General features: G+C 38.0%; 1 protein-coding gene across 4 annotated transcripts in view; it reads right to left on the minus strand.

Annotated features, from left to right (window-relative positions):
* kmt2cb (lysine (K)-specific methyltransferase 2Cb) overlaps positions 1-19,477 on the minus strand; it is a 99,696-nt gene extending 80,219 nt beyond the window's left edge. For all 4 annotated transcript variants that reach the window (XM_079614204.1, XM_079614205.1, XM_079614203.1 and 1 more), the window contains exons 1-3: positions 18,762-19,477; positions 15,702-15,884; positions 1,244-1,332 (exon numbers count right to left, since the gene is read on the minus strand). In XM_079614204.1, coding sequence (XP_079470330.1) covers positions 1,244-1,332; positions 15,702-15,883 — 271 coding nt within the window. In that variant the 5' untranslated portion in view covers position 15,884; positions 18,762-19,477. The remainder of the gene's footprint in view (positions 1-1,243; positions 1,333-15,701; positions 15,885-18,761) is intronic.
* Between the last annotated feature and the right edge of the window lie 406 nt (positions 19,478-19,883).

The raw sequence follows: 19,883 nt of genomic DNA on the forward strand, positions 1-19,883 counted from the left end.
AGTAACAAGATACGTTTTCTGGTCGTTTTTTACATTGCACTGTTGCTCTTCAAATAATTCTTTAAATAACTTTTTTTTGTTCTTTTATTCATCATAGCTTACTGAAACGTTTTTATCACTGTTTCCACAAAAATATTAAGCAGCACAACATTGATAATAATAAGAAATGTTTCTTGAGCATCAAATCATAATGATTTCTGAAGGATAGTGACACTTACTGGAGTAATGATGCTGAAAGTACAGCTTTGCATCACAGGATTGAAATACATTTTTAAACGTATTTAGCAATATTATTATTTTTGGCATGGTGAGCATAAGAGACTTCTTTCAAAAACTATCCCAAACTTTTTGACAGTGATATAAATGTGGTAATATGTAAATGAATGATAAGTTATATAAATTATTCAGTTTGTTGCAATTAATAATCACAGTATAATTTTAATGCTATTTTAAAAGCCCTATTCGGATGGTTATTGTTTCTCATGTGGAGGTCTGTAAAAAAAGAAAAGAAAAAAGGCATCCGACGAACCCGGAACGAGCTGCTCACGTGGTCAGAAAGCACCACTAATTTAAAATTGACTCTAAAGTTAAATCGTATAATCACACCAAAACAAGTCTTTAAGCTGCCTGTGAACCTGAATACCTTCAACAGAAGGCCGCCAGCCACAAGCAGGCAAAAGGGCCGAGAAAATGAGTGCAAAATGCACAAGACGAGATTTTAAAAGGCTTTCAGTGGGCATTAGCTTCCACTGGCTGCTGCGAACCTCAATCACATGCTTTGAAAGGTGGTGTGGAGACTCCAGAGCAGAAAGGCTGTGGCTAGAGTAAAATCCTTTCAATTAGAGCTAGAGAGCGGAGCCATGTGGAGACGGGCGAAAATCTCATCAATCCTGCTCAAGGAGTGTGGACGGCCGAGCCTCTTGAAAGCTCCTCCTCGGCCGGCCAAGGTTTGAGTTAGATTGACTGCACAGCTAGGAAAGAAAATCAATTCTGGGCTCCACATTGTGATTTTGTTTATCATTGGAACTGCCTCAGAGGAGAGGTAGCCTCGCTCCCTGACTCTTGAGGAAGGGGGATGTGACGGCTGAAAAGAAAAGACTGACACAGGAAACCCAGAGCGGTGGGAAAAGAAGTTTAAAGAGGGTATATGTGGGGGAGGAGAGAAGAAAAGAGAGGAAAGAGTGGGAGAGGAAACCAGAAGAAAAGGGTGAAAGTAAGAAAAGGAAAAGAGGGCTGCAGTTACCTGTCTCCTGTGTGCTTCCTGTTTCTGCTGTCTCCATTCCATCTGTGCTGTCTTCATCCTCCACCAGAGCTTTTCCTCGCCCCCGATTCCTGAGAAAGAGACGTTTGTTATTGCCACGCTAGATTCAGGGAAGACTGGCTGATCATGAATAGAGTGCAACTTTCGTACCGGAAGTAAAAACTCATCAATTTTCTCCATAGGGATATTGATTTTTTTACTATAATTTACACATCTCAAAGACGGACCTTCTGTGAGTTTCGAGGTTGTTAATTGATTGTTTATAAGACATATAAGAGATGGTATATAAGACATCTGTTTGAATTATTTCAAATGATCATTTTACTACATTACATTAATCAGCATTACTTTAAATTAAAGAGTTGCTTCACCGCTGGCAAAATGGGCTTTCAATAAAACTTGGCTGCCTATACAGTAGAAAGGCGTTGTTTTTTTTTTTTAATTGGTGATACCTGACTAGAAAAAAAAACTGAGAATAAAGGCTGTTGTCTTCCCTTTTGTCAAATAGGTTGGAGAACTTCAACACCCATAATGCACTGGGCAAGTTGCCGTCCAAGACCACTACCTTCAGTGTGCTATGGATAAGCTTGACCAGAGTCAAATACCGCCTTGCTTTAGTAGGAAATACTCCTTAGCAAACTAAGGGTGTATTCACTAGGACTGGGAGAAAAAAATTATTCATCTAGCTATCGCGTTTTTTTTTTTTTTTTTACGATTCTAAAATCAATTTTTTTATTTCAGAATCGATAATTAATTCAAATTCAATTGCTTATTTTTTTTCCTTGCTTGTAGATGAGGTTGACAGAAGTTAGCCACTTTCGTTCCAACAGAGGATGAAATGTGTCGTTATCTATGAGTGTTGAGTGACGTGATATCCCAAGTGGACGCGTGGAAGAGACGTGAGACTGAAAGCACTGAAAAGCCCTCACGCTACTCATATGCTGAGAAAGAGATTGGACAATAGAGCTGCACGATTCATCTTTAAAAGACTGTGATCTCGATTGATACACCCACGCGATCTTTCAATTTGTCTGTCTATTAAAGCTGGGCTATGCAGCTTCGGGTATTTCTTCGCTGTATTTTCGCTTTTTGCTCGCAGGTTTCTCTATAGAGTCCCCTACTGCTTCGGAATAGATATTTGACAAATCTGTCGAAAAACTCATTGGCGACTCTCAGATACTAGAGCTAGTAGATCTAGCTAGTAGGCTAGTAGATCAACGACATCAAAGCAGACGGGACATTCTTTACGTCTTCTTCATTCGGGTTCGAACAGCGTGAGGGAGCGCAATAATGACAATTTTAGCAGATTTTTTTGCCGTAAAGCAATTCGTTACATTGCGAGACCTGATATCACGCGATACTTTCTGACGCGCCGGCCGGTAGCCCGCCAGCCCAAAGTTGCAAGGGTGGTTTTTCCACTCACAGGCGATAGGGGGTGCGAGATGACCACCATTCAACCCGAAAAATTAATATAACCATTCCAATGACACCGAAGCTGTTCAGTTAAGGTAAAAAACCTGCATAGTTCACCTTTAAACTTTGACAAAATCATATCGCAACATTTAAAGCTGTGTTGGCGCTGCCGCTTACCCGGAGAGAGTTGTCATGAAACAGCTTCAGTCTTTTCAACCTCATAGTATCATTATTAAATTTATCATAGAAGTACTTGGATAAAAGTTTAAAGTTCAAATATGAACACTGATGTCTACGATAGCGAAACTTGGTGCTTAAAATAACTCATTTATCATTTCATTGATTTACCACTAAGTGGTGACAAGTGACTGTTAAAAAATGTATTTGTTATTGAATCATTTATTCAAGAGAATGCAGTATTGTATGATGCTTCTGAAATAAAAGTCAGAAAGATGTGATGATTTGTTTTTGTAAATATCAGTCAGTATAAGTGTATGATTTAACTTTTCCAGATGGTCTAGTGTTATAAAAATAGCAATATATTGCAATATCGAATCGCAATAATTGTAGAATCGCAATTCTTAATTTTTAAAAAAAAAACGCAATACATATCGTATCGGCACCCAAGTATCGTGATAGTATCGAATCGGGAGATGTAAAGGTGTATCGTCCCAGTCCGAACCAAATACAATGTTGATTTTTTTGGTTTGGTGTGGATCCCTTTCACACTGCCCTTTTGGCAAGTGAACCAAAAATTTGTAAACAAAATCACACGTGTGCTAAGGTCATCCATTCATTGGACAGAAATTTGAACCGCACCAGAATTGTACCGTACGGTTGTTTGGTCCGCACGAGTGCGATTGCTGTATTCACACCTGCCCAAAAGATCCGCACCAAGGGGGGAAACGAACTTGAGTTCGATTCAATCGAACCAAACAAGACAGTTTTGAATACACCCTAAGATAATAATGGTGTTGTTGACGGGTGCAAGAATTCAAAGAGTGTAGGAACCAGCACATTGCAGGCAGTGGCTAAAGGCTGCAAAGAATCATAAACATGGAGAGAACGCCACAACAGAAAATTTGTAGTCAACATTTCAAACTGACCACAAACCACAACCAGTAAACATGTTCATTTATACTACAGACATGTTAATAATACAAAGCGAGTTGAAAAGTAGCGAAGTTACACTGTAATAGTTTTATGTTTCACCACTTTTTTTTATTTGATCATGTCATTTGCAATGCTTCATGGGATTGTAGTTTCCCCTCACAAAATCCCTGTACCTTTGTCTTATTGTCCACCTTTCAAATACTTTTTTGCTTTCAAAACATTTTTTGTAGTTCACCTTGTAACTGGCTAAGATCAATTCTTTAAATAAACGTTTTAAATCCATATGGGGGAAAAAAATGAAAAAATACCAGTGCAGCTGAAAAAGTGGATTGACACTAATGCACTATATTATTTAAATACAGTACCAGTTGTCTCTGGTTCCCAACTGAGTGTGCGTGGCCCTGAGCAAGGGTGGGACGGCCATGTGAAAACGGTGTGTTTGTGTTCGGGCACATTTGTTTACATGCACTGAGGGGGAAGTAACGGGTGCGAGACCTCTCATTAAAGCTGCCGCTCAATATAGGAGCATCATGAAGATGACATTTCCTCATTTCCTCAGAAGCCCTGAGGGCGGACACACAACCCTGCTCTGGTGTCGCAACTCAAACCTAGATTACACACTGAACAGGGTTTCATCTTCTTGGTGACTCATTCGCACGAGCAGTGTCCAGTCAGATCAGGTTTTGATCACTGCATTTCATCCAATTTGTGCAGATGCGGTTTGTGTGATCTGTAATTTGACATTAATTTGACTTTTTATTTAAAGCCTAGATATTTTTTCATTTAGCCTAGATATTTAAAGCTTTGACAGTTACATGTGTCTCGAAAGGAAAATAGCCATCCAACCAGAAAAGTGAAAAGTGGTCTCTATATGACAGGTGATTGGAGGGGAGGGGATGAAAAATAAGAGGGCTTGGAGACTTTGGGTGAAAAGGAAATTCATTTCAGAGGCAGAGTAAGACTTATTGTGAAGAATGTGGCAACTGTGAAAAATATAGTCACTTTGCGATTAAAAAAACCATTTTTTTTTAATGTAGGCTGAATGTATTTAATATGCTGATTTGGTGCTCAGTAAACATCTTCTATTTCTATTCTACTATGACGAAAAAAGGTTTAACACAACTGCTTAATATTTTGTGATCATGTTTTTTTCTCCAGGATTCTTTGATGGACAGAAAGTTCAAAAGAGCAGCATTTATTTATTTATATATATTAACAATATAAAATACTTTACTGTCACTTTTTATAAATGTAATGCATCCAAGTCGACCCAAATGTATTTAAAACAATCGTACTGACCCAAAACTGTACCTTTTATTTATTACTATCATTACTTTTATTAATCTGGAGGCAAAAACAGACTTCCATAAAATTGTGCACAATAAGACCAAGAACATGTATTCAAAAAAAGGAAAACAATTTATTTAAATCGACTTTAACCAGCAAGACTTCCTTAGAGGCCATTCACACAGAACACATTTTTGCAGTTAAAAATACTAGATGGAGGTCAGTGTTACAAAAACATTTCAAGGGATAGTTCATCATTTACTCACCCTCATGTCATTTTAAACCCATAAGACTTTTGTTCATCTTCTGAACACAAATAAAGATGTTTTTGATGAAATCTGAGAGCTTTCTGTCACTCCATTGACAGCTTTGCAACTGACATTTTGACACTTTATATGATGAAGATGAACAGTTTTAATTTAGGCTTTTATTCAGATATAAACATTCATCAATGCACACATCAGTTGTGGTAAACAGAAGCTCAAGCAAGTTCGCTTGACGCGTTACGCAGCACGTTTGAGCTTCTGCAAGAACCAAAGAGGTTCATTCTCGTGTTACACGTTTGAGTTTCCGGGAAAAGGTTTGTTCTCGCGGGTCTGGCTGATTCGTTGAGCTTCTGTTTATTCCCGGTGATCAATGTTTAAATGTGAATAAAAGCCTACATTCAATCTAATCATCATTTAAAGCGATCCGAGTCTATTCTAAATTTTTTTACTAAATCGCTCAATTCATGATGTGGATTAGTTTTTACGATCCCTTTATGAACTTTTTGATGCGTCAAAGTTGTAGTTGCGTAGCTGTCAATGGAGGGACTGAAAGCTGTCAGATTTAATCAAAAAGATCTTTATTTGTGTTCGGAAGATTTTCAGAAAGACACTGCAAAAGCAGTGTTCAAATGCATCCATCTAAGTGCGTTTTTCATAGGAAAAATGATTGAAAAGTAGCGCAGTGGAATGGAAAAACGAATTCTGTGTGTACGTCCCCTTAGTCAACCTACTTCACCAGCTGCATTTTACTGATAAACCGCATAGGACCACGAGTTAAAACAAATATTATAATTTTTTCAAGGTTTGATTGACTAAGGATCTGTCTAGAACTGGGGATATTAAGAGAACTTAATCACAACTAATACTGGCACTATTTTTACTGTCTTCTGTGTTGTGTCTTTAAAAAAAGAAGAAGCTCATTGTTCTCTATTGTATGACGTTATTGACTCATGTTTGTTTTCAGAAAGAAAAGATAGAAATGCAAATCTCATTACCTTTATTGAAGCCAATAAAGTATTCTCTTTTTTCCTAACCCTTTCAATGGATTCGGTGTCAAAGAAGTGCATGACAGGCTGCCAGTCACATGAGTTTGGCCTCTGAGAGAGCCCAGCCTAAAGCTGTTGCTATGGTGCTACGTGACGCTCTAGTCTTTCAGAACACGCAGTACTCAGAGGACAGTATCTGATCTACAGTATCAACTCCTGGGCAAAGAAAATGGACCAAGCCCAAAATGGCTAACACTAAGCTTTAACTGTCTTAACCAAAAATGATTGGTCAGGAAATTAGCAAAATGTAAGCAAATGTACTACTTAAAAAGCCATTGCTGTCTCAGAAAAACATCAAAGACAGAATTAAGTTTTTGGCAGAATATGGGATATATATAATTGTGTGTGGAGTGATGAATCACAATGATACACGAGTTGCATGGTGATGCTCCAGAGCGGTGTCTTGGAAAATCTGCAGAGAAATATAATAATAAATGCATCTCTACCACAGTGAAGCATGGAGAAAGAGACTGTGCCATTGTGTGGCGAGCTGCTTCACTGTGAAAAGGCATTTAATGCTTTGGAGTATAGGAGAATATTGCAGAATGGGCTTGCTTCCCACAATTGAAAAGATGCCATCTAAATAGGAATGATCAGATCATTCTCAACAAGAAAAAGACAACCAAGAAGTGGCTTGAGCACAAGTCCATCAAGCTCATGATTTGGCCAGGTCAGAGTCCAGATTTAAACCCTATAGTGAACATTTGGTCTGACATTAAACTTAAACAAACTGGGAGACATTTTTGAACTACTCATGAAAAGTTGAACAGCTGTTATCATTGAGTGGAACAACTTCTTCCTGTAAAAATCTGTCAGCAAGTTGGGGAAGGCTATTCCGTGCTGAGTTATTTTATGTACCGTATTTGTGCAATTCTTGCTAATTTCCTGACCAGTGATTTAGGATTAAAATGGTTAATCCTAAGGCTAAGTAAAGGCCACTAAATATTTTGCCATTTTTGGCAACGGTTATGTTTAGGGGTGGACTTACTTTTCTCTAAAAAAATCATACATTCCCGTTCAAAATCACGAAATTACATGAAATCGGCACCTCGTGAAATGGTTACGTTTTCTCATGAGATCAGGTTGGGTTGTCCAACGCCTCACAGACAGCTAGAACAATGGGGGAAATCTGAACCTGGTTATATACGTGTCTATATGCAGCTTCCCTATAACATTTAGAAACCGTTAGCACATACATTCAGTTAGTTCCTCTTTGTGTTTACAGTAATAGTAAAGCTCCCCTGTGAGACTTCAAAATCCTTCAACAGGAAGACAGTTAATTCGGCAGCCATCTTGGTTAGAACCCCGGGCAGCTATTTCCAGCCATGCAAGTACAGCTACTATTTATTTGAATGGAAAGACTGAAATCTCAAGGTATATTTTAACAGGGCCGTCCACTGAGGCGGTGTGTGTGTGTGTGTGTGTGTGTGTGTGTGTGTGTGTTGTGTGTGTGTGTGTGTGTGTGTGTGTGTAGTATTATTTTACTCCAAATTTGACATAAAATTACTGCATTACATTTTTGAGAATTAAACAAAATCATGATTGACAATTATGGGAATCACAAAAAAAAACCTCAAAAGTAAAATGCTTTCTCTAAATCTATTATTTATTTTATTTTATATTGAGGTGGAATATGAGCTAGACATGTTTACACGAGATATCTATAAATATATATATATATCAAAAGCAGCATATAAATAAGGTACATACAATTTAAACAACCATTAGGATGAATGTTGTCAAGTCTTTCAGATGCTGATATTAGACAATGTTAAGTATGAAAAACAGCATCACAAAATTGACTGTGGACTAATAAAACGGAAAAATCAGGTATTTAATCCATAAACTTAGTTATTTAAATAAGTTACGTTAATCATTTAAACCCCATGAGGTTGATATTTGTTTAGCTCACTAAAACACACATGCAATGTTTGCAAAACAACATGACAGCTAGGCCTACATGAATGATGTACAATAACAAAAAGCTCTGAAAAAAATGCCATTTCGAACACTATTGCTAGTAATTCGTGATAAATGGTTACATGGTTAATTTAGTTGAAGATATGCCATTCCAGCATTTAGGGTTCAGCAGACTGCCACAAACAAGATGTAACTGTGAACAGTTATTGGCTATATTGCACTTTCCTCGCCGAAAAAAGAGAACCCTCTAGTTCAAACTCAAGTGTGTGAAATTAGTTTGACACTTCCTTTTTGCCATGTTGCTCAATTTGTTGTGTTATGCCTTTGTGTTATTTAAAAATTGTACGATGCGTTTATCCAATTGCAGAATGCTAATTGTTTCCTATAGCACCATTAATAAATGTTTATCTTTATGGATGTAAAATGTTATTCTTATGAAAATTTTTCTTAACCAAATGACACGAGACTGTAAATCGTGGTTTCTAAAAGCCTGTTCACACCAACGCGAATGCTCTTGGCATGTGACCAAAAGCACACATCCATCCTACTAGTTGGGCAGTTTTCTTCGCATTGGGATAGCAAAAGGAAATTAGGTCTGAGTAGTTTCTGTTTGTAAGTCATTCCTAATTTCCTAGAAATTCAATATCTTATTCTCAATTCACACCCATTTCAGTCCTATAACATATACATATGGCGTAGCATAATCATTTCCCCCTATTGTCAGCGAACCTAACAGAACAGACCTGCGACCCATTCTGGATCACGGTCCACCAGTTGAGAACCAACCAACACGCATCCATCTACAGCCAAACATCCATTTGCCTTTCTACACATCCGCCCCACAAATGCGCAGTGAAGATCCGTGGCTGTCAGATTCCCACGGGGGCTCTTCTTGTCTGATCTATGTATCACTTCATCAGGGTGATAATTGTTAGGCATTCAAATTAAAGACACACAGTTTGAAGACGGAGGAGGTACAGCAAGCAGAGTTGAAAGGGAAGCCAGCCCCTCTCTAGGGTTGCCGTGAGGAGGGAGTGTGTGAGGGATGGATGGGTAATTACCAGTGCCACTGGAGAGAGAAATCGCAGTCTGCCCCATGCCGAAAATGACTCCTCCCTGCAAATGACTTCCTATACCAGACAGTTAACAAGGCTGAATGCTGACAAACGGGAGGGATTTCCCCCCAGAAGTTATAGAGACACATGCAGCAAAACCTTCAGAGCCATAGACCACATGTCCGGGTTTAAGAAGCTGGTTGAAACTATCAGGTGAAATTAGTCTTCCAATATGATTTATATATATAGGCCTATTCAATGATGACGATATCTAGAGACGTATGTAAAGACATATATAAAGATTTCATCATCAATCATAATTTTTTATTTGGAATATGTATATATGGTAAATGGAATGGTAAATGGACTGCATTAATATAGCGCTTTCATAGACCCAATGGCCACCAAAGCGCTTTACAATATTGCCTCACATTCACCCATTCACTCACTCATTCATACACCGACGGCGGTGTCAGCCATGCAAGGCGATCCAGCTCGTCGGGAGCAGCTAGGGTTAGGTGTCTTGCTCAAGGACACCTCGACACTTGGTCAGGTGGAACCGGGGATTGAACCACCAACCTTCCGGTTTGTAGACAATCTACATGAACCACTGAGCCATATATATACATATTCCACAACTATTAAATACAATTATTGATGATGAAATCCCTATACATGTCTTTACATATGTCTCTAGATATCGTCATCATTGAATATATATTTAAATATTTATATATAATTTTGCCATGTCTCATATATATATGAGATATATATTTTGTTTTAAAAATATTTAATTGTATGTAAATATTTATATATAATTTTGCCATGTCATATATATATATGACATGGCAAAATTCTATTTATTTACATACAATTAAATATTTTTAAAACAAAATTATATTATAGTAGTTAAATTGATCAAATTAACTAAATTACAGTAAACATATTTATGCAAAGTAAAATTAAAATATTTATACTATAAGTTTACTCAAATTCTTTTAAAAAAAAATTCACGAACACACATTTTTTTAACCACATTTGTCAATCTATCAGTAGATAAACCTGACACAAGATGGAAGGACCAACCATTTATGTTTATCAACCAAGCGAGGATCCCTATAGGTTGATGCTGAAAATCCATAAAGATGATCACATCAACCTATAGGTTAGTGATCTTTTGCGGATAATGCCAAAAGATCACTCATTTAAAGCATGCCGAAAAGTCCAAAATTAACTTGAAAATGCCAAATGCAAGCAAAAATTGGCTTTGGCAAATTACTTGCAAGTATTCTACAGAACTTAAGAATATTACTTGCATAAAGCCACCAAAATGGAAGAAGACCAAAATCACAATGCGTTTATGTTTTTCTTGTTCTGTCTGGCTCATCTCATATATGATACTGTAAGCAACAAAATGATGTTAAGGGAAAGTGAAAGTGACATGTGAAAGCCAAGTATAGGAACCCATACTCGGAATTTGTCCTCTGCATTTCACCCATCCAAATGAGTGTAGACACATTAAGAGCAGTGATTAGTGAACACACACACTGAAAAGCATGGACTCACACAACCGGAGCAGTGGGCAGCCATACCTAAACAGTGTCCACGTTAGTCTGAGCTCAATGTGTCTTCAAAATGTCACTTGCCAGGCCACAAAGGTTACATTGTAACCTGAGCACCAAGGTAGCCAGTAGCACGTCCCTTTGAGATTTCAAGAAGAAATCATTTAGTACACATATAAAACAAACATGCTAATTTAGCATACCCTTGTAACACACATTGAAGATGATACTATTCTGACCGGTCATTAATCTGTCATTCATAATGCACTTTAGGATCGATTCGATTGGTTTGGTATGTGTACCTTTAGAGTAAATCTCGTACAGCTATTCAAATCTTTTGGATGGAGGTACCATACATAGAAATGAATTGTGTTAACGCCCAACCCCAAGATGACTTAGTAGGCCTCTGTAGTAGACAGAGGATTAAATATGCATCACAATTCCCAGACAGCCAAACATCATCTCCGTCTGGATGAGGGAACATGAAAATGTCCTACTTATGAACAGCCTCTACTGATCTAAACGAACGGAACAATAAAGTCAACAGGAAAAGCCATTCGCAAACAATATTACTTCCGTACTTCCATATGTGAAACAGCAAATCCAACTAGACAAAAATGTAATTAAGAATATGACATCATGACAATGCTGATGCAGCAAAATGTAGGTAACACTCATTTATAAAACTAGACATTGGTCTCATTTAGGACCGACAGCTGTGATGTCATCTAGTATCCACCTGCAATTGCCCGTCATGTGTCACTACGTAATGCTGACGCCGTTTGCTTTAAAATCCTGTATTGGCTCTCTCAGGTAAAATAAAGTATATTTGTGTAAATATACATTGGCATAGGTCTATGCTTTAAAAAAAAAAAGAGAACATAGAAACTGCATGGTCCATTTAGGCATGCTCGGCACCCAACCCCCAAGCCCAGAGACATATAACTTATCCCACCATCCCACCATAGAGAGAGAGAGAGAGAGAGAGAGAGAGAGAGAGAGAGAGAGAGAGAGAGAGAGAGAGAGAGAGAGAGAGAGAGAGAGAGAGAGAGAGAGAGAGAGAGAGAGAGAGAGAGAGAGAGAGAGAGAGAGAGAGAGAGAGAGAGAGAGAGAGAGAGAGAGAGAGAGAGAGAGAGAGAGAGTGTTAGAAAGTAGAGCCAACACACACAACTACAGTATAATATCTGGAGTGGAGTTTTATGGAATGGATTTTCAAAGACTGGGTTCTGTGAAGCAAACCAATCCGACGGTTTCCTTTCAAAAATATGGGACCAAATTCAACAAAATCCTTAGAGAACCACTAAACTGAAGTACGCAACAAAGGAGAATGGAAAACAATAAACTGAAGAATTCCTTTTAGCAGTGTTTGCCAAGGCAAGCCTCACTATTTCTATTAGGATTTAAACAAACCAATAACATTTGTCCCGTATTGTTTGTGGTAGAGACATGGATGGTACCTCAAATAATGTGGTTTGTTGAGGAGAGGTATGCTGTTATTTTTCTAAGTGATCAGACTTCTAGGCGGACGAGTGAAAAAAAACATAGACTTAATGTTACATTGAATGTGGAATTTTATTCTTTAGGGTTGGATCTGTTGTCTTGGGCTAGTAAGCAAAGCATCGGCCTCGTATTACCTTAGCAACTGCATAGTAACCACCCACAATACCATATCATCCTGGTGGCAGCTTTTTCTCAGGTATGAATTAGGGGGTGGGTGGTATGACTGAAATCTTATATTATGGCAAAGCAATTGACCGTTCACAAAGACCCGCCCCCCTTAGTTACTGTTGCTATGTCGTTGCTACGACAAGCTACGCCGCTCTCACGCCACACCATGTTCTCACGCAGTGAAAAACACATCGCGGAGCAGAGAGGTGACTGACAACACACTGAGACAGGACAGAGCAGGTTACTTTTCGGTTACTTTTGATATTAAACAAAGTCTCACCTTTCAAATTTGGTCATTTTTTAAAAGAAATTTAAACAATAAATACTGTTTTGTGGCTCTTTAATGTGTCTGTCAGATCGCTGTAGAGTCTCAGTTAAAGCTGCTCATGAACCGATCATCTATTCCTTCTAGTTAATGTATAGCATCAAATAAACATGAATGAACATAAGAAGGAATGTTGTTTTAACCGCGGAAAGGCTCCGCTCTTCAAGTTCAAATCCTCCCATGTTAATCTACTAACTCTCCTGACTGCTTTATCGGACAAAATGGCGGATGGCGAAGTATGATTGGTCAGATCACCTGTCAATCAAACTCCCTGCGAAGGGTCAATTGTATATATGTTAAGGTAAATATCACTCTGTCTTCACTGATTTTTTTGTGGAAATGTAACCCATTTTTTTATGTATTACATAACCATGAATTATAATTTCTTTAAGTTCTTTAATTTAAGATCCATTTAATTAAATACTTCGCAAAGCATTAAAGTCATGTTTTTCCTGTAAGGCCGCATTTACACTGCAGGTCTTGATGCCCAATGCACTTTTTCAATGACGTACGACTGGCATTGGCAAGGGATTATCCAATATGTCCGCTTTCATGGCAAATGAAAATGCACGTATCCGATTCACATCAGGTTTATTTCCACATATGAATGAGGCCTGAAACCGATCTGAGAATATCAGAAAACAATGTGCTTTCAATTTCGTGGCGGGTCATATCCGATCTGTGCCACATGGGAGGAAAAATGGAATTGGGTCATTTGAACCATGTAATGTAAATATGCAGCCTATGACATTCAAGACATTTAGAGATTATTTACTGTAAAAATGTATTGTGAAAAATGCTAGCTATATAAATACACCTGACTTTACAAATAAAATGTCCTTATTTTTTTATTATCTTTTAGTTTCTTTTATTTGGAAGTTGATGGACATCAAGCACAAGTCTGACATCTTCCCATTTATGAAAGACTTTCAAAAAAATATTTATGAATATTTGAAATTAGCCATATTTAAATGTCGATGTAAAATAGCTGGCATAAGCACAACTGTGATGATGTGACCACAAGAATTATGTAATAATACAGTACCATTTAAAATGTTGGGGTCATTAAGATTTTTTCTACATACATAAATACATTTATAATGTTACAGATAAATATATATATTTTTTTTAAATATGTCAGTATGTCCACAACAATATTAGGAAGCACAAATGTTTTCAACATTGATAATAATAAGAGATAAGCACCAAATCAGCATTTTAGAATGATTTCTGAAAGATCATGTGGATCTGGAGTAATAATGCCTGGAGTAATAATGCAGACAATTATAATTAACTGAAATAAATTACATTTTAAAATATATTAACATAGAAAAACAGTATTTAAAAGAGTATTTCTCTTTCTATTGTATTTTGTTCAAATAAATACAGCCTCAGTGAGCAAGCATAAGAGACTTCTTTCAAAAACATTTACAAATCGCATCAACCCCAAGCGTTTGAATGGTAGTGTACGCCAAGTTGTGACGTTGGCCAACCATAAACAACCAAAAGACACACGAGCGGACAGTTATGATGCACTAACACTAGCAATGTCTTCAGAAAAAGCACCATAAGAACCATAGCAAATCAACAGTTAGTAGACATTTGAATGGTAGGTAGAAGGAAGTTTCTTCTTTTGAAGAAGATGATTTTGTGAGATCTATTAACGAAAGCACCTTGCATCAGACCGTCCCACTGACATTCACACCTTACACAGTCATAGTAAAGCTCCTAAGCTGACAGAGGCACCTGTGCTTTTCATTTCAAAGACTCCTATATAATTAATCCCCTCAGGAAAAATGCCAAGCACCTCCCCTCCATTTAGACGGTTATCTGAGTCAAGGAAGATGCACATACTCTTCTCAAATGCAGTTGTGAAACAGAGGAAGTCTGCCAGGATTACCGTTCAAAAACTGCTTCTGTACATTCAATGGATTCCGGGTTAGCCTAAAGTCCCATCCTGGATCAAGATGCCAGTCAGGCAAACAGGTGCTTCTCTTTAATGTGTTCAATGGGTAAATAGCTGAAGGGCTCAGAGGGGTTAATTCAACGCACCATAATTTAAAGTGGCCTGTCAGAGAGAGATATCAGAGCAGATGAGGAGACCTCCACTGCCAGGTGTCCATGAAGCTAAATTGGTCAAATGCATTGCTTGTCGCATAGGCGGAAGGCTTTTCATGAATCAAAATTTTACACCATGCCTACACTGGACATGAGCGGTGCATCAAAACTAGAACGTTCCCATTATAAATCAACAAAGACGTCTATCATGGAAAACGTGATTAGTTTGTGATTAGTTTTAACAGTATTATTAAATTATTGATGTTTATTAAAGATTTTAATAAAGTCAGCATTAGATGACAGAAAGGTCATCTTAATGAAAAAATAATTATTCAATAAAAAATAAATAATGTCAGCAATGTTTCACCTTTCAACCATATTGCTCCATGCTGGTACATAACACACACTTTTTATGATGTTTTGTACGTTAAAAAATAACCTATTTTATTTTACACCAACGGATTTCCCTTTATTTATATAAATGGGAACACACAAACTCAAAACTGATTGGTCCGTGGTTGATAAAAAGTGGCACGCAGCTTAAATGCCATCAGTGTTGACAGCCAAGTTTGCGTTGCTTCCAGCATTGACACAGAGTTAGAACAACTGGATGAATTTCATAAGATTCTTATCTTATAGGACCAATAATCAACATTTATTTCTAAAGACATTTAAATTGCTTATCAGATTAATAAAAACCGCACCTCAGAAGTTTAATTAAACTTACTTCTTTCTCTGTCTGGGCACAGATGGAAGTGTTGTTGCCGTGGATAATGCGTCCTTACGAGGGCGGCCCCGGGGCCGCTTATCCGTGGGGGCCGGACTTCCAGTGGGAGTGGCCCCAGAGCTGCTAGGAGGTGGCGAGGGTCCTTTGTCAGAGGGGTCCAGACTTTTCTCCTCTGATGACATTCTGTGAAAGGGATGTGAACACATACTACATTATTTTCACAAATAAGTATGTAACATTATAAATGTCTGTAATCCTGTAGGCTGACATTTTTTTTACATTTCCAGGAAAGCTTTCAACATAGCACGTTTTCCAGCTTTGCAGCAGATTTACACCTTCAAAACACAACATTCTCCAACCAGTGAGGTTTTAATTCTGATTTTATTACAAAAACCTGGTAATGCCGGAGGAGAAAATAATCCCTGAGGTTAATACTAAAACTATATTTTAATAAGCTTGTATAATTTGTTCACAGTGTGGACTGTGGAGTCGAACTCGCAACTCTGCAAAAGTTCCATAAAAATTAAAAACAAGTGTAAGCAGCACACTTCAATCATTCCAATAAAATCAATCCACACAATGCTATTAAGTTTTTTTGTTACGCTAGACACACTTTTAGTACACATTTCCACCTCAATTTATGACTGCCAATTTTTTAATGAAATCATTATGTTATGCAATTTTTAAAAGTGAAGTTCAGCTTTAAAAAAGGCATATATCTACTTAATATTTTTTACTTGTGACATATTAGCACAGCACCGGAGTTCACGATCTGATAAAAAGTAAACAACACAGTTGTAAGTGACAGACTGGCAGATCAATGTTTCGGTCGTGTTGTTGTATTCTTTCTGAATGTTGTGCATATTGTTAGTTGTTGCTCTGCCGGATCCCCAGTGCTGACCCTTGCGCCTGCTCTGCGTGGTGCTTCTGCCAACCTGTCCACTCAGCTGACAAGGCATATTGCCAACGGGATGCTGTCTTTTCCGGGAACTACGTGGGATCCCTCCCTGGGTTGCGCTCATTGTATCCTGCCTTGAGTAAACAATTAGACCTCACATGGTTGAGTCAAGCCTTCAATGAGGCCGTGTGCATTACCATTAGTGTGTACATACACATTGTCTGCGGTGGCCATTTAAAAACCTTATGAAATGGCTTGGCAAGTGATTTTTTTTTTTTTTTTTTTTACAATTTTATAGAGATTTCTGAAACTGAAAGCTGGGGGAGGGCACATTGAAGAAAACGTCTCCAATTTTTAAGTCTTTTAGTTTAAGTCACATCTGAGAAGCATTATTTGCTACATGCTATTGCTAGCCAAATGTAGGCAATATTAGGGGAGGGACATTATCATTCTAGAGCGCATTTGATTGGACAAACATTTGGATACGCCCTTGTGTGCAAGATGACTCATCAATACTTTTTAATACTTTTCACAGAAGAAAAACACTAGAAATGCATACATCTGCTAAATGTTTATTTGGTCGACTAGAAGCAAATGAGACATGAACAAAACTCCATTTTCTTTAACAGAAAAGAAAGTATCAGCATATGGATCTGAAGTCTGAGTACTCAACATCACGGTTAACATCTGCAAGGGCAAAGGATTTTTTCTTAACCTTCCAGGACAGAACATGGCGAAGGTATTACAAGGAAATCATAAAGATTAAATAAGAGTACAGTAAATTAAAAGGTTAAAGCTAACAAAAAGAGACAGATTCTTGGATCGTTCCTTCAGTTAACTCAATTAAACTGCAGCTGTACATGTACAGAATGATGCTACTGCAAAATTATTAATGTCTTTGGGTTCATTTTGAGAAACGCAGTTTGCAAATGCATCTCTACATGCAAATTAAAGTTTTCTGGTAATCAGTAAGGATAATGAACAGGTGTTTCTGACACACAACATGGTAGCACCAGCTAATGCATGTGCATTATATTTGTGTCATATAACTGCATTAATGTATACTTGCTGTTTACACTTGATGCTTCTGCTATTTTGCAATTTCCCATCAGGGTTAATAGAGAACTACATAACCCTATCAACTATAATGTAAGCCTTTTTCTAAGTAGCATAAAATGTGCTTGATGTGGTAACATCTAATCTAACTAGTTAAATTCAAGCAACAAATTATGTAATATGACTCTCAACCAACTTGGCTACACTGTTACACCAACAATAATCATTTTAAGGGTAAGATAAGAAAAAACAAATGGCCACAACCTATCTGAAATGATGAAAATGTTCTAAGCCTCGTATAGAGGACTTCTTTTGAAGTTATATAGAGAGTAAATGTATATTAGGAAATGGTTAAATAACACAACACATACAGGAACCAGGGGATAGCCGTACTGAAACAACAGAAGCACACAAAGCAAGTGCTTCTTCACATGAGGGGGCATGTCCAGCTTTTTGCCTTTGTTCAGTTGTCTCCAGAGCTTTGTGTTTCAGAGCCGTACATACGCAGGGTGCCAATAATACCATCGTGCCTTTTACTCATACGTTTTCCCTACTTAATACTTTTTTATAGAATGGGAATAAACAAGGACAAGCCGGCGACTTTAAATGAGAGAGGCTGATTTGCACTCTTTAGGGTAGTACTGTCCAAAGGCTAAACCTACCTGCATACAAAGTATCGGTGCTGTCCAAAAATTATCGCTCGGCAGATGATCATCGCGTGCAATGTAGTGTCAACTTAGATGTGATGGTGTTACAGTGGAAAGATGACTGTAAATGCGCAAGAAAGGCTATAAGTGGATACAGTAGAGGCCTTGCAGCCCGGCTGATTAACTTGGAAACATTACTCAAGCTTGGAGTCACCTATCCATGCGGGAATCATATAACGGACCATTAAAGGCAGTGGACAGTAAAGATGCAGGACGTTTTTAAACACATTTAGATGATTTTAGAGTTAATTGGGAGGCTGGCGAGAGTACAAGAAGAAAAGCTGCACACTCGGTCGAAATCAAGTGTTCGCATGCAGAAAGGCGACAGAAACGACAAAAGCACTCGCAAATGGTGACGAGAAACACACACAACACACTCGTCGATCGATATTTACTTACCTCTTCGACCCTAGCAATTTTTATTTATTTCCTTCATGACAAGAACCGTCATATACGTGACATATAGTACTTTTGTTTAGTGTTTGTGGATGGCGCTGGGGGGTTGGGGAGGAATACACCACTATTCCTCTGGAAAATAAGCCAGCGTGACAAAGCGATATCTTCGGCGATATTGCACACGTATTCCAGTAAAATCCACAGAAAAACTATAATGTTTAATCCATAGGCAGAACGCATCCGCTTTCCTTCGGTTCGAACGGATCACTTTTCTTTATTCCGCTTCATCCCACATCGCCAAATCCTCGCGGGTTACATCCCTCATCCGAAAACAAGCCATACCGACCGCTATCTGAGCTCCTGCGAGGCGATGACAGGAGCCGATCCCTGGACACATTCGGAGAAATACAACCAAAAAATATCCCCAAATGAGGGAAAACCGAAAGCAGATTTCGCTTTCAAGCTTTCAATCCTGACGATTTCGATCAGCTCGCGGAGCAAGCTGCAAATTTCGAGCTATACTTTATTAACGCTAAACCCATCGAGATGGTATCCTTGCCTGGGTATTCACAATTTGTACACGTAAAAGACGACAATTAGACGCGGCTGTAGAACGGGGAATTAAGTAAAACGTTACATTTCTGCATTAGTACAAATATTAAAGTTGTAGCTTGCACTCCATGGTAGCCATATTTGAGTGTAACCGAATCACGCACTGTGAGCGACACCATGCTAAATAGTGCCACAACATTAGGCACGGCACTCAAAGGAACAACACCTTCTCATTTAGAAGTACACATCATTATCCTCCATAATAACATTAGAATGTATTTTTAACTAATATATTAGCCTGTTTATAAACGCCAGTGTAAAATAAAAATAATATAAACTGACCCTGCGGAGTGATATGTTGGAGCGCTCAGCAGGTGAGGCGACTTTTTTTTTTTTTTTTTTTTTTTTTTTTAACACGCACAGAATGTCTGCAAAACGCGGAATGGATTTTAGTACAGGAACCGGTCTACACGGTCTCCATCCATCCAGGCCATGGGGTCATGTGTTCGACTGGCTGAAGATGTAATTGGTGTTTTGTTTTTGTTTTTAATTACAGTTTTAGCCTACATTATG

Source organism: Phoxinus phoxinus (genome assembly GCF_949152265.1).
Source record: "Phoxinus phoxinus genome assembly, chromosome: 5".
Taxonomy (NCBI): Eukaryota; Metazoa; Chordata; class Actinopteri; order Cypriniformes; family Leuciscidae; genus Phoxinus; species Phoxinus phoxinus.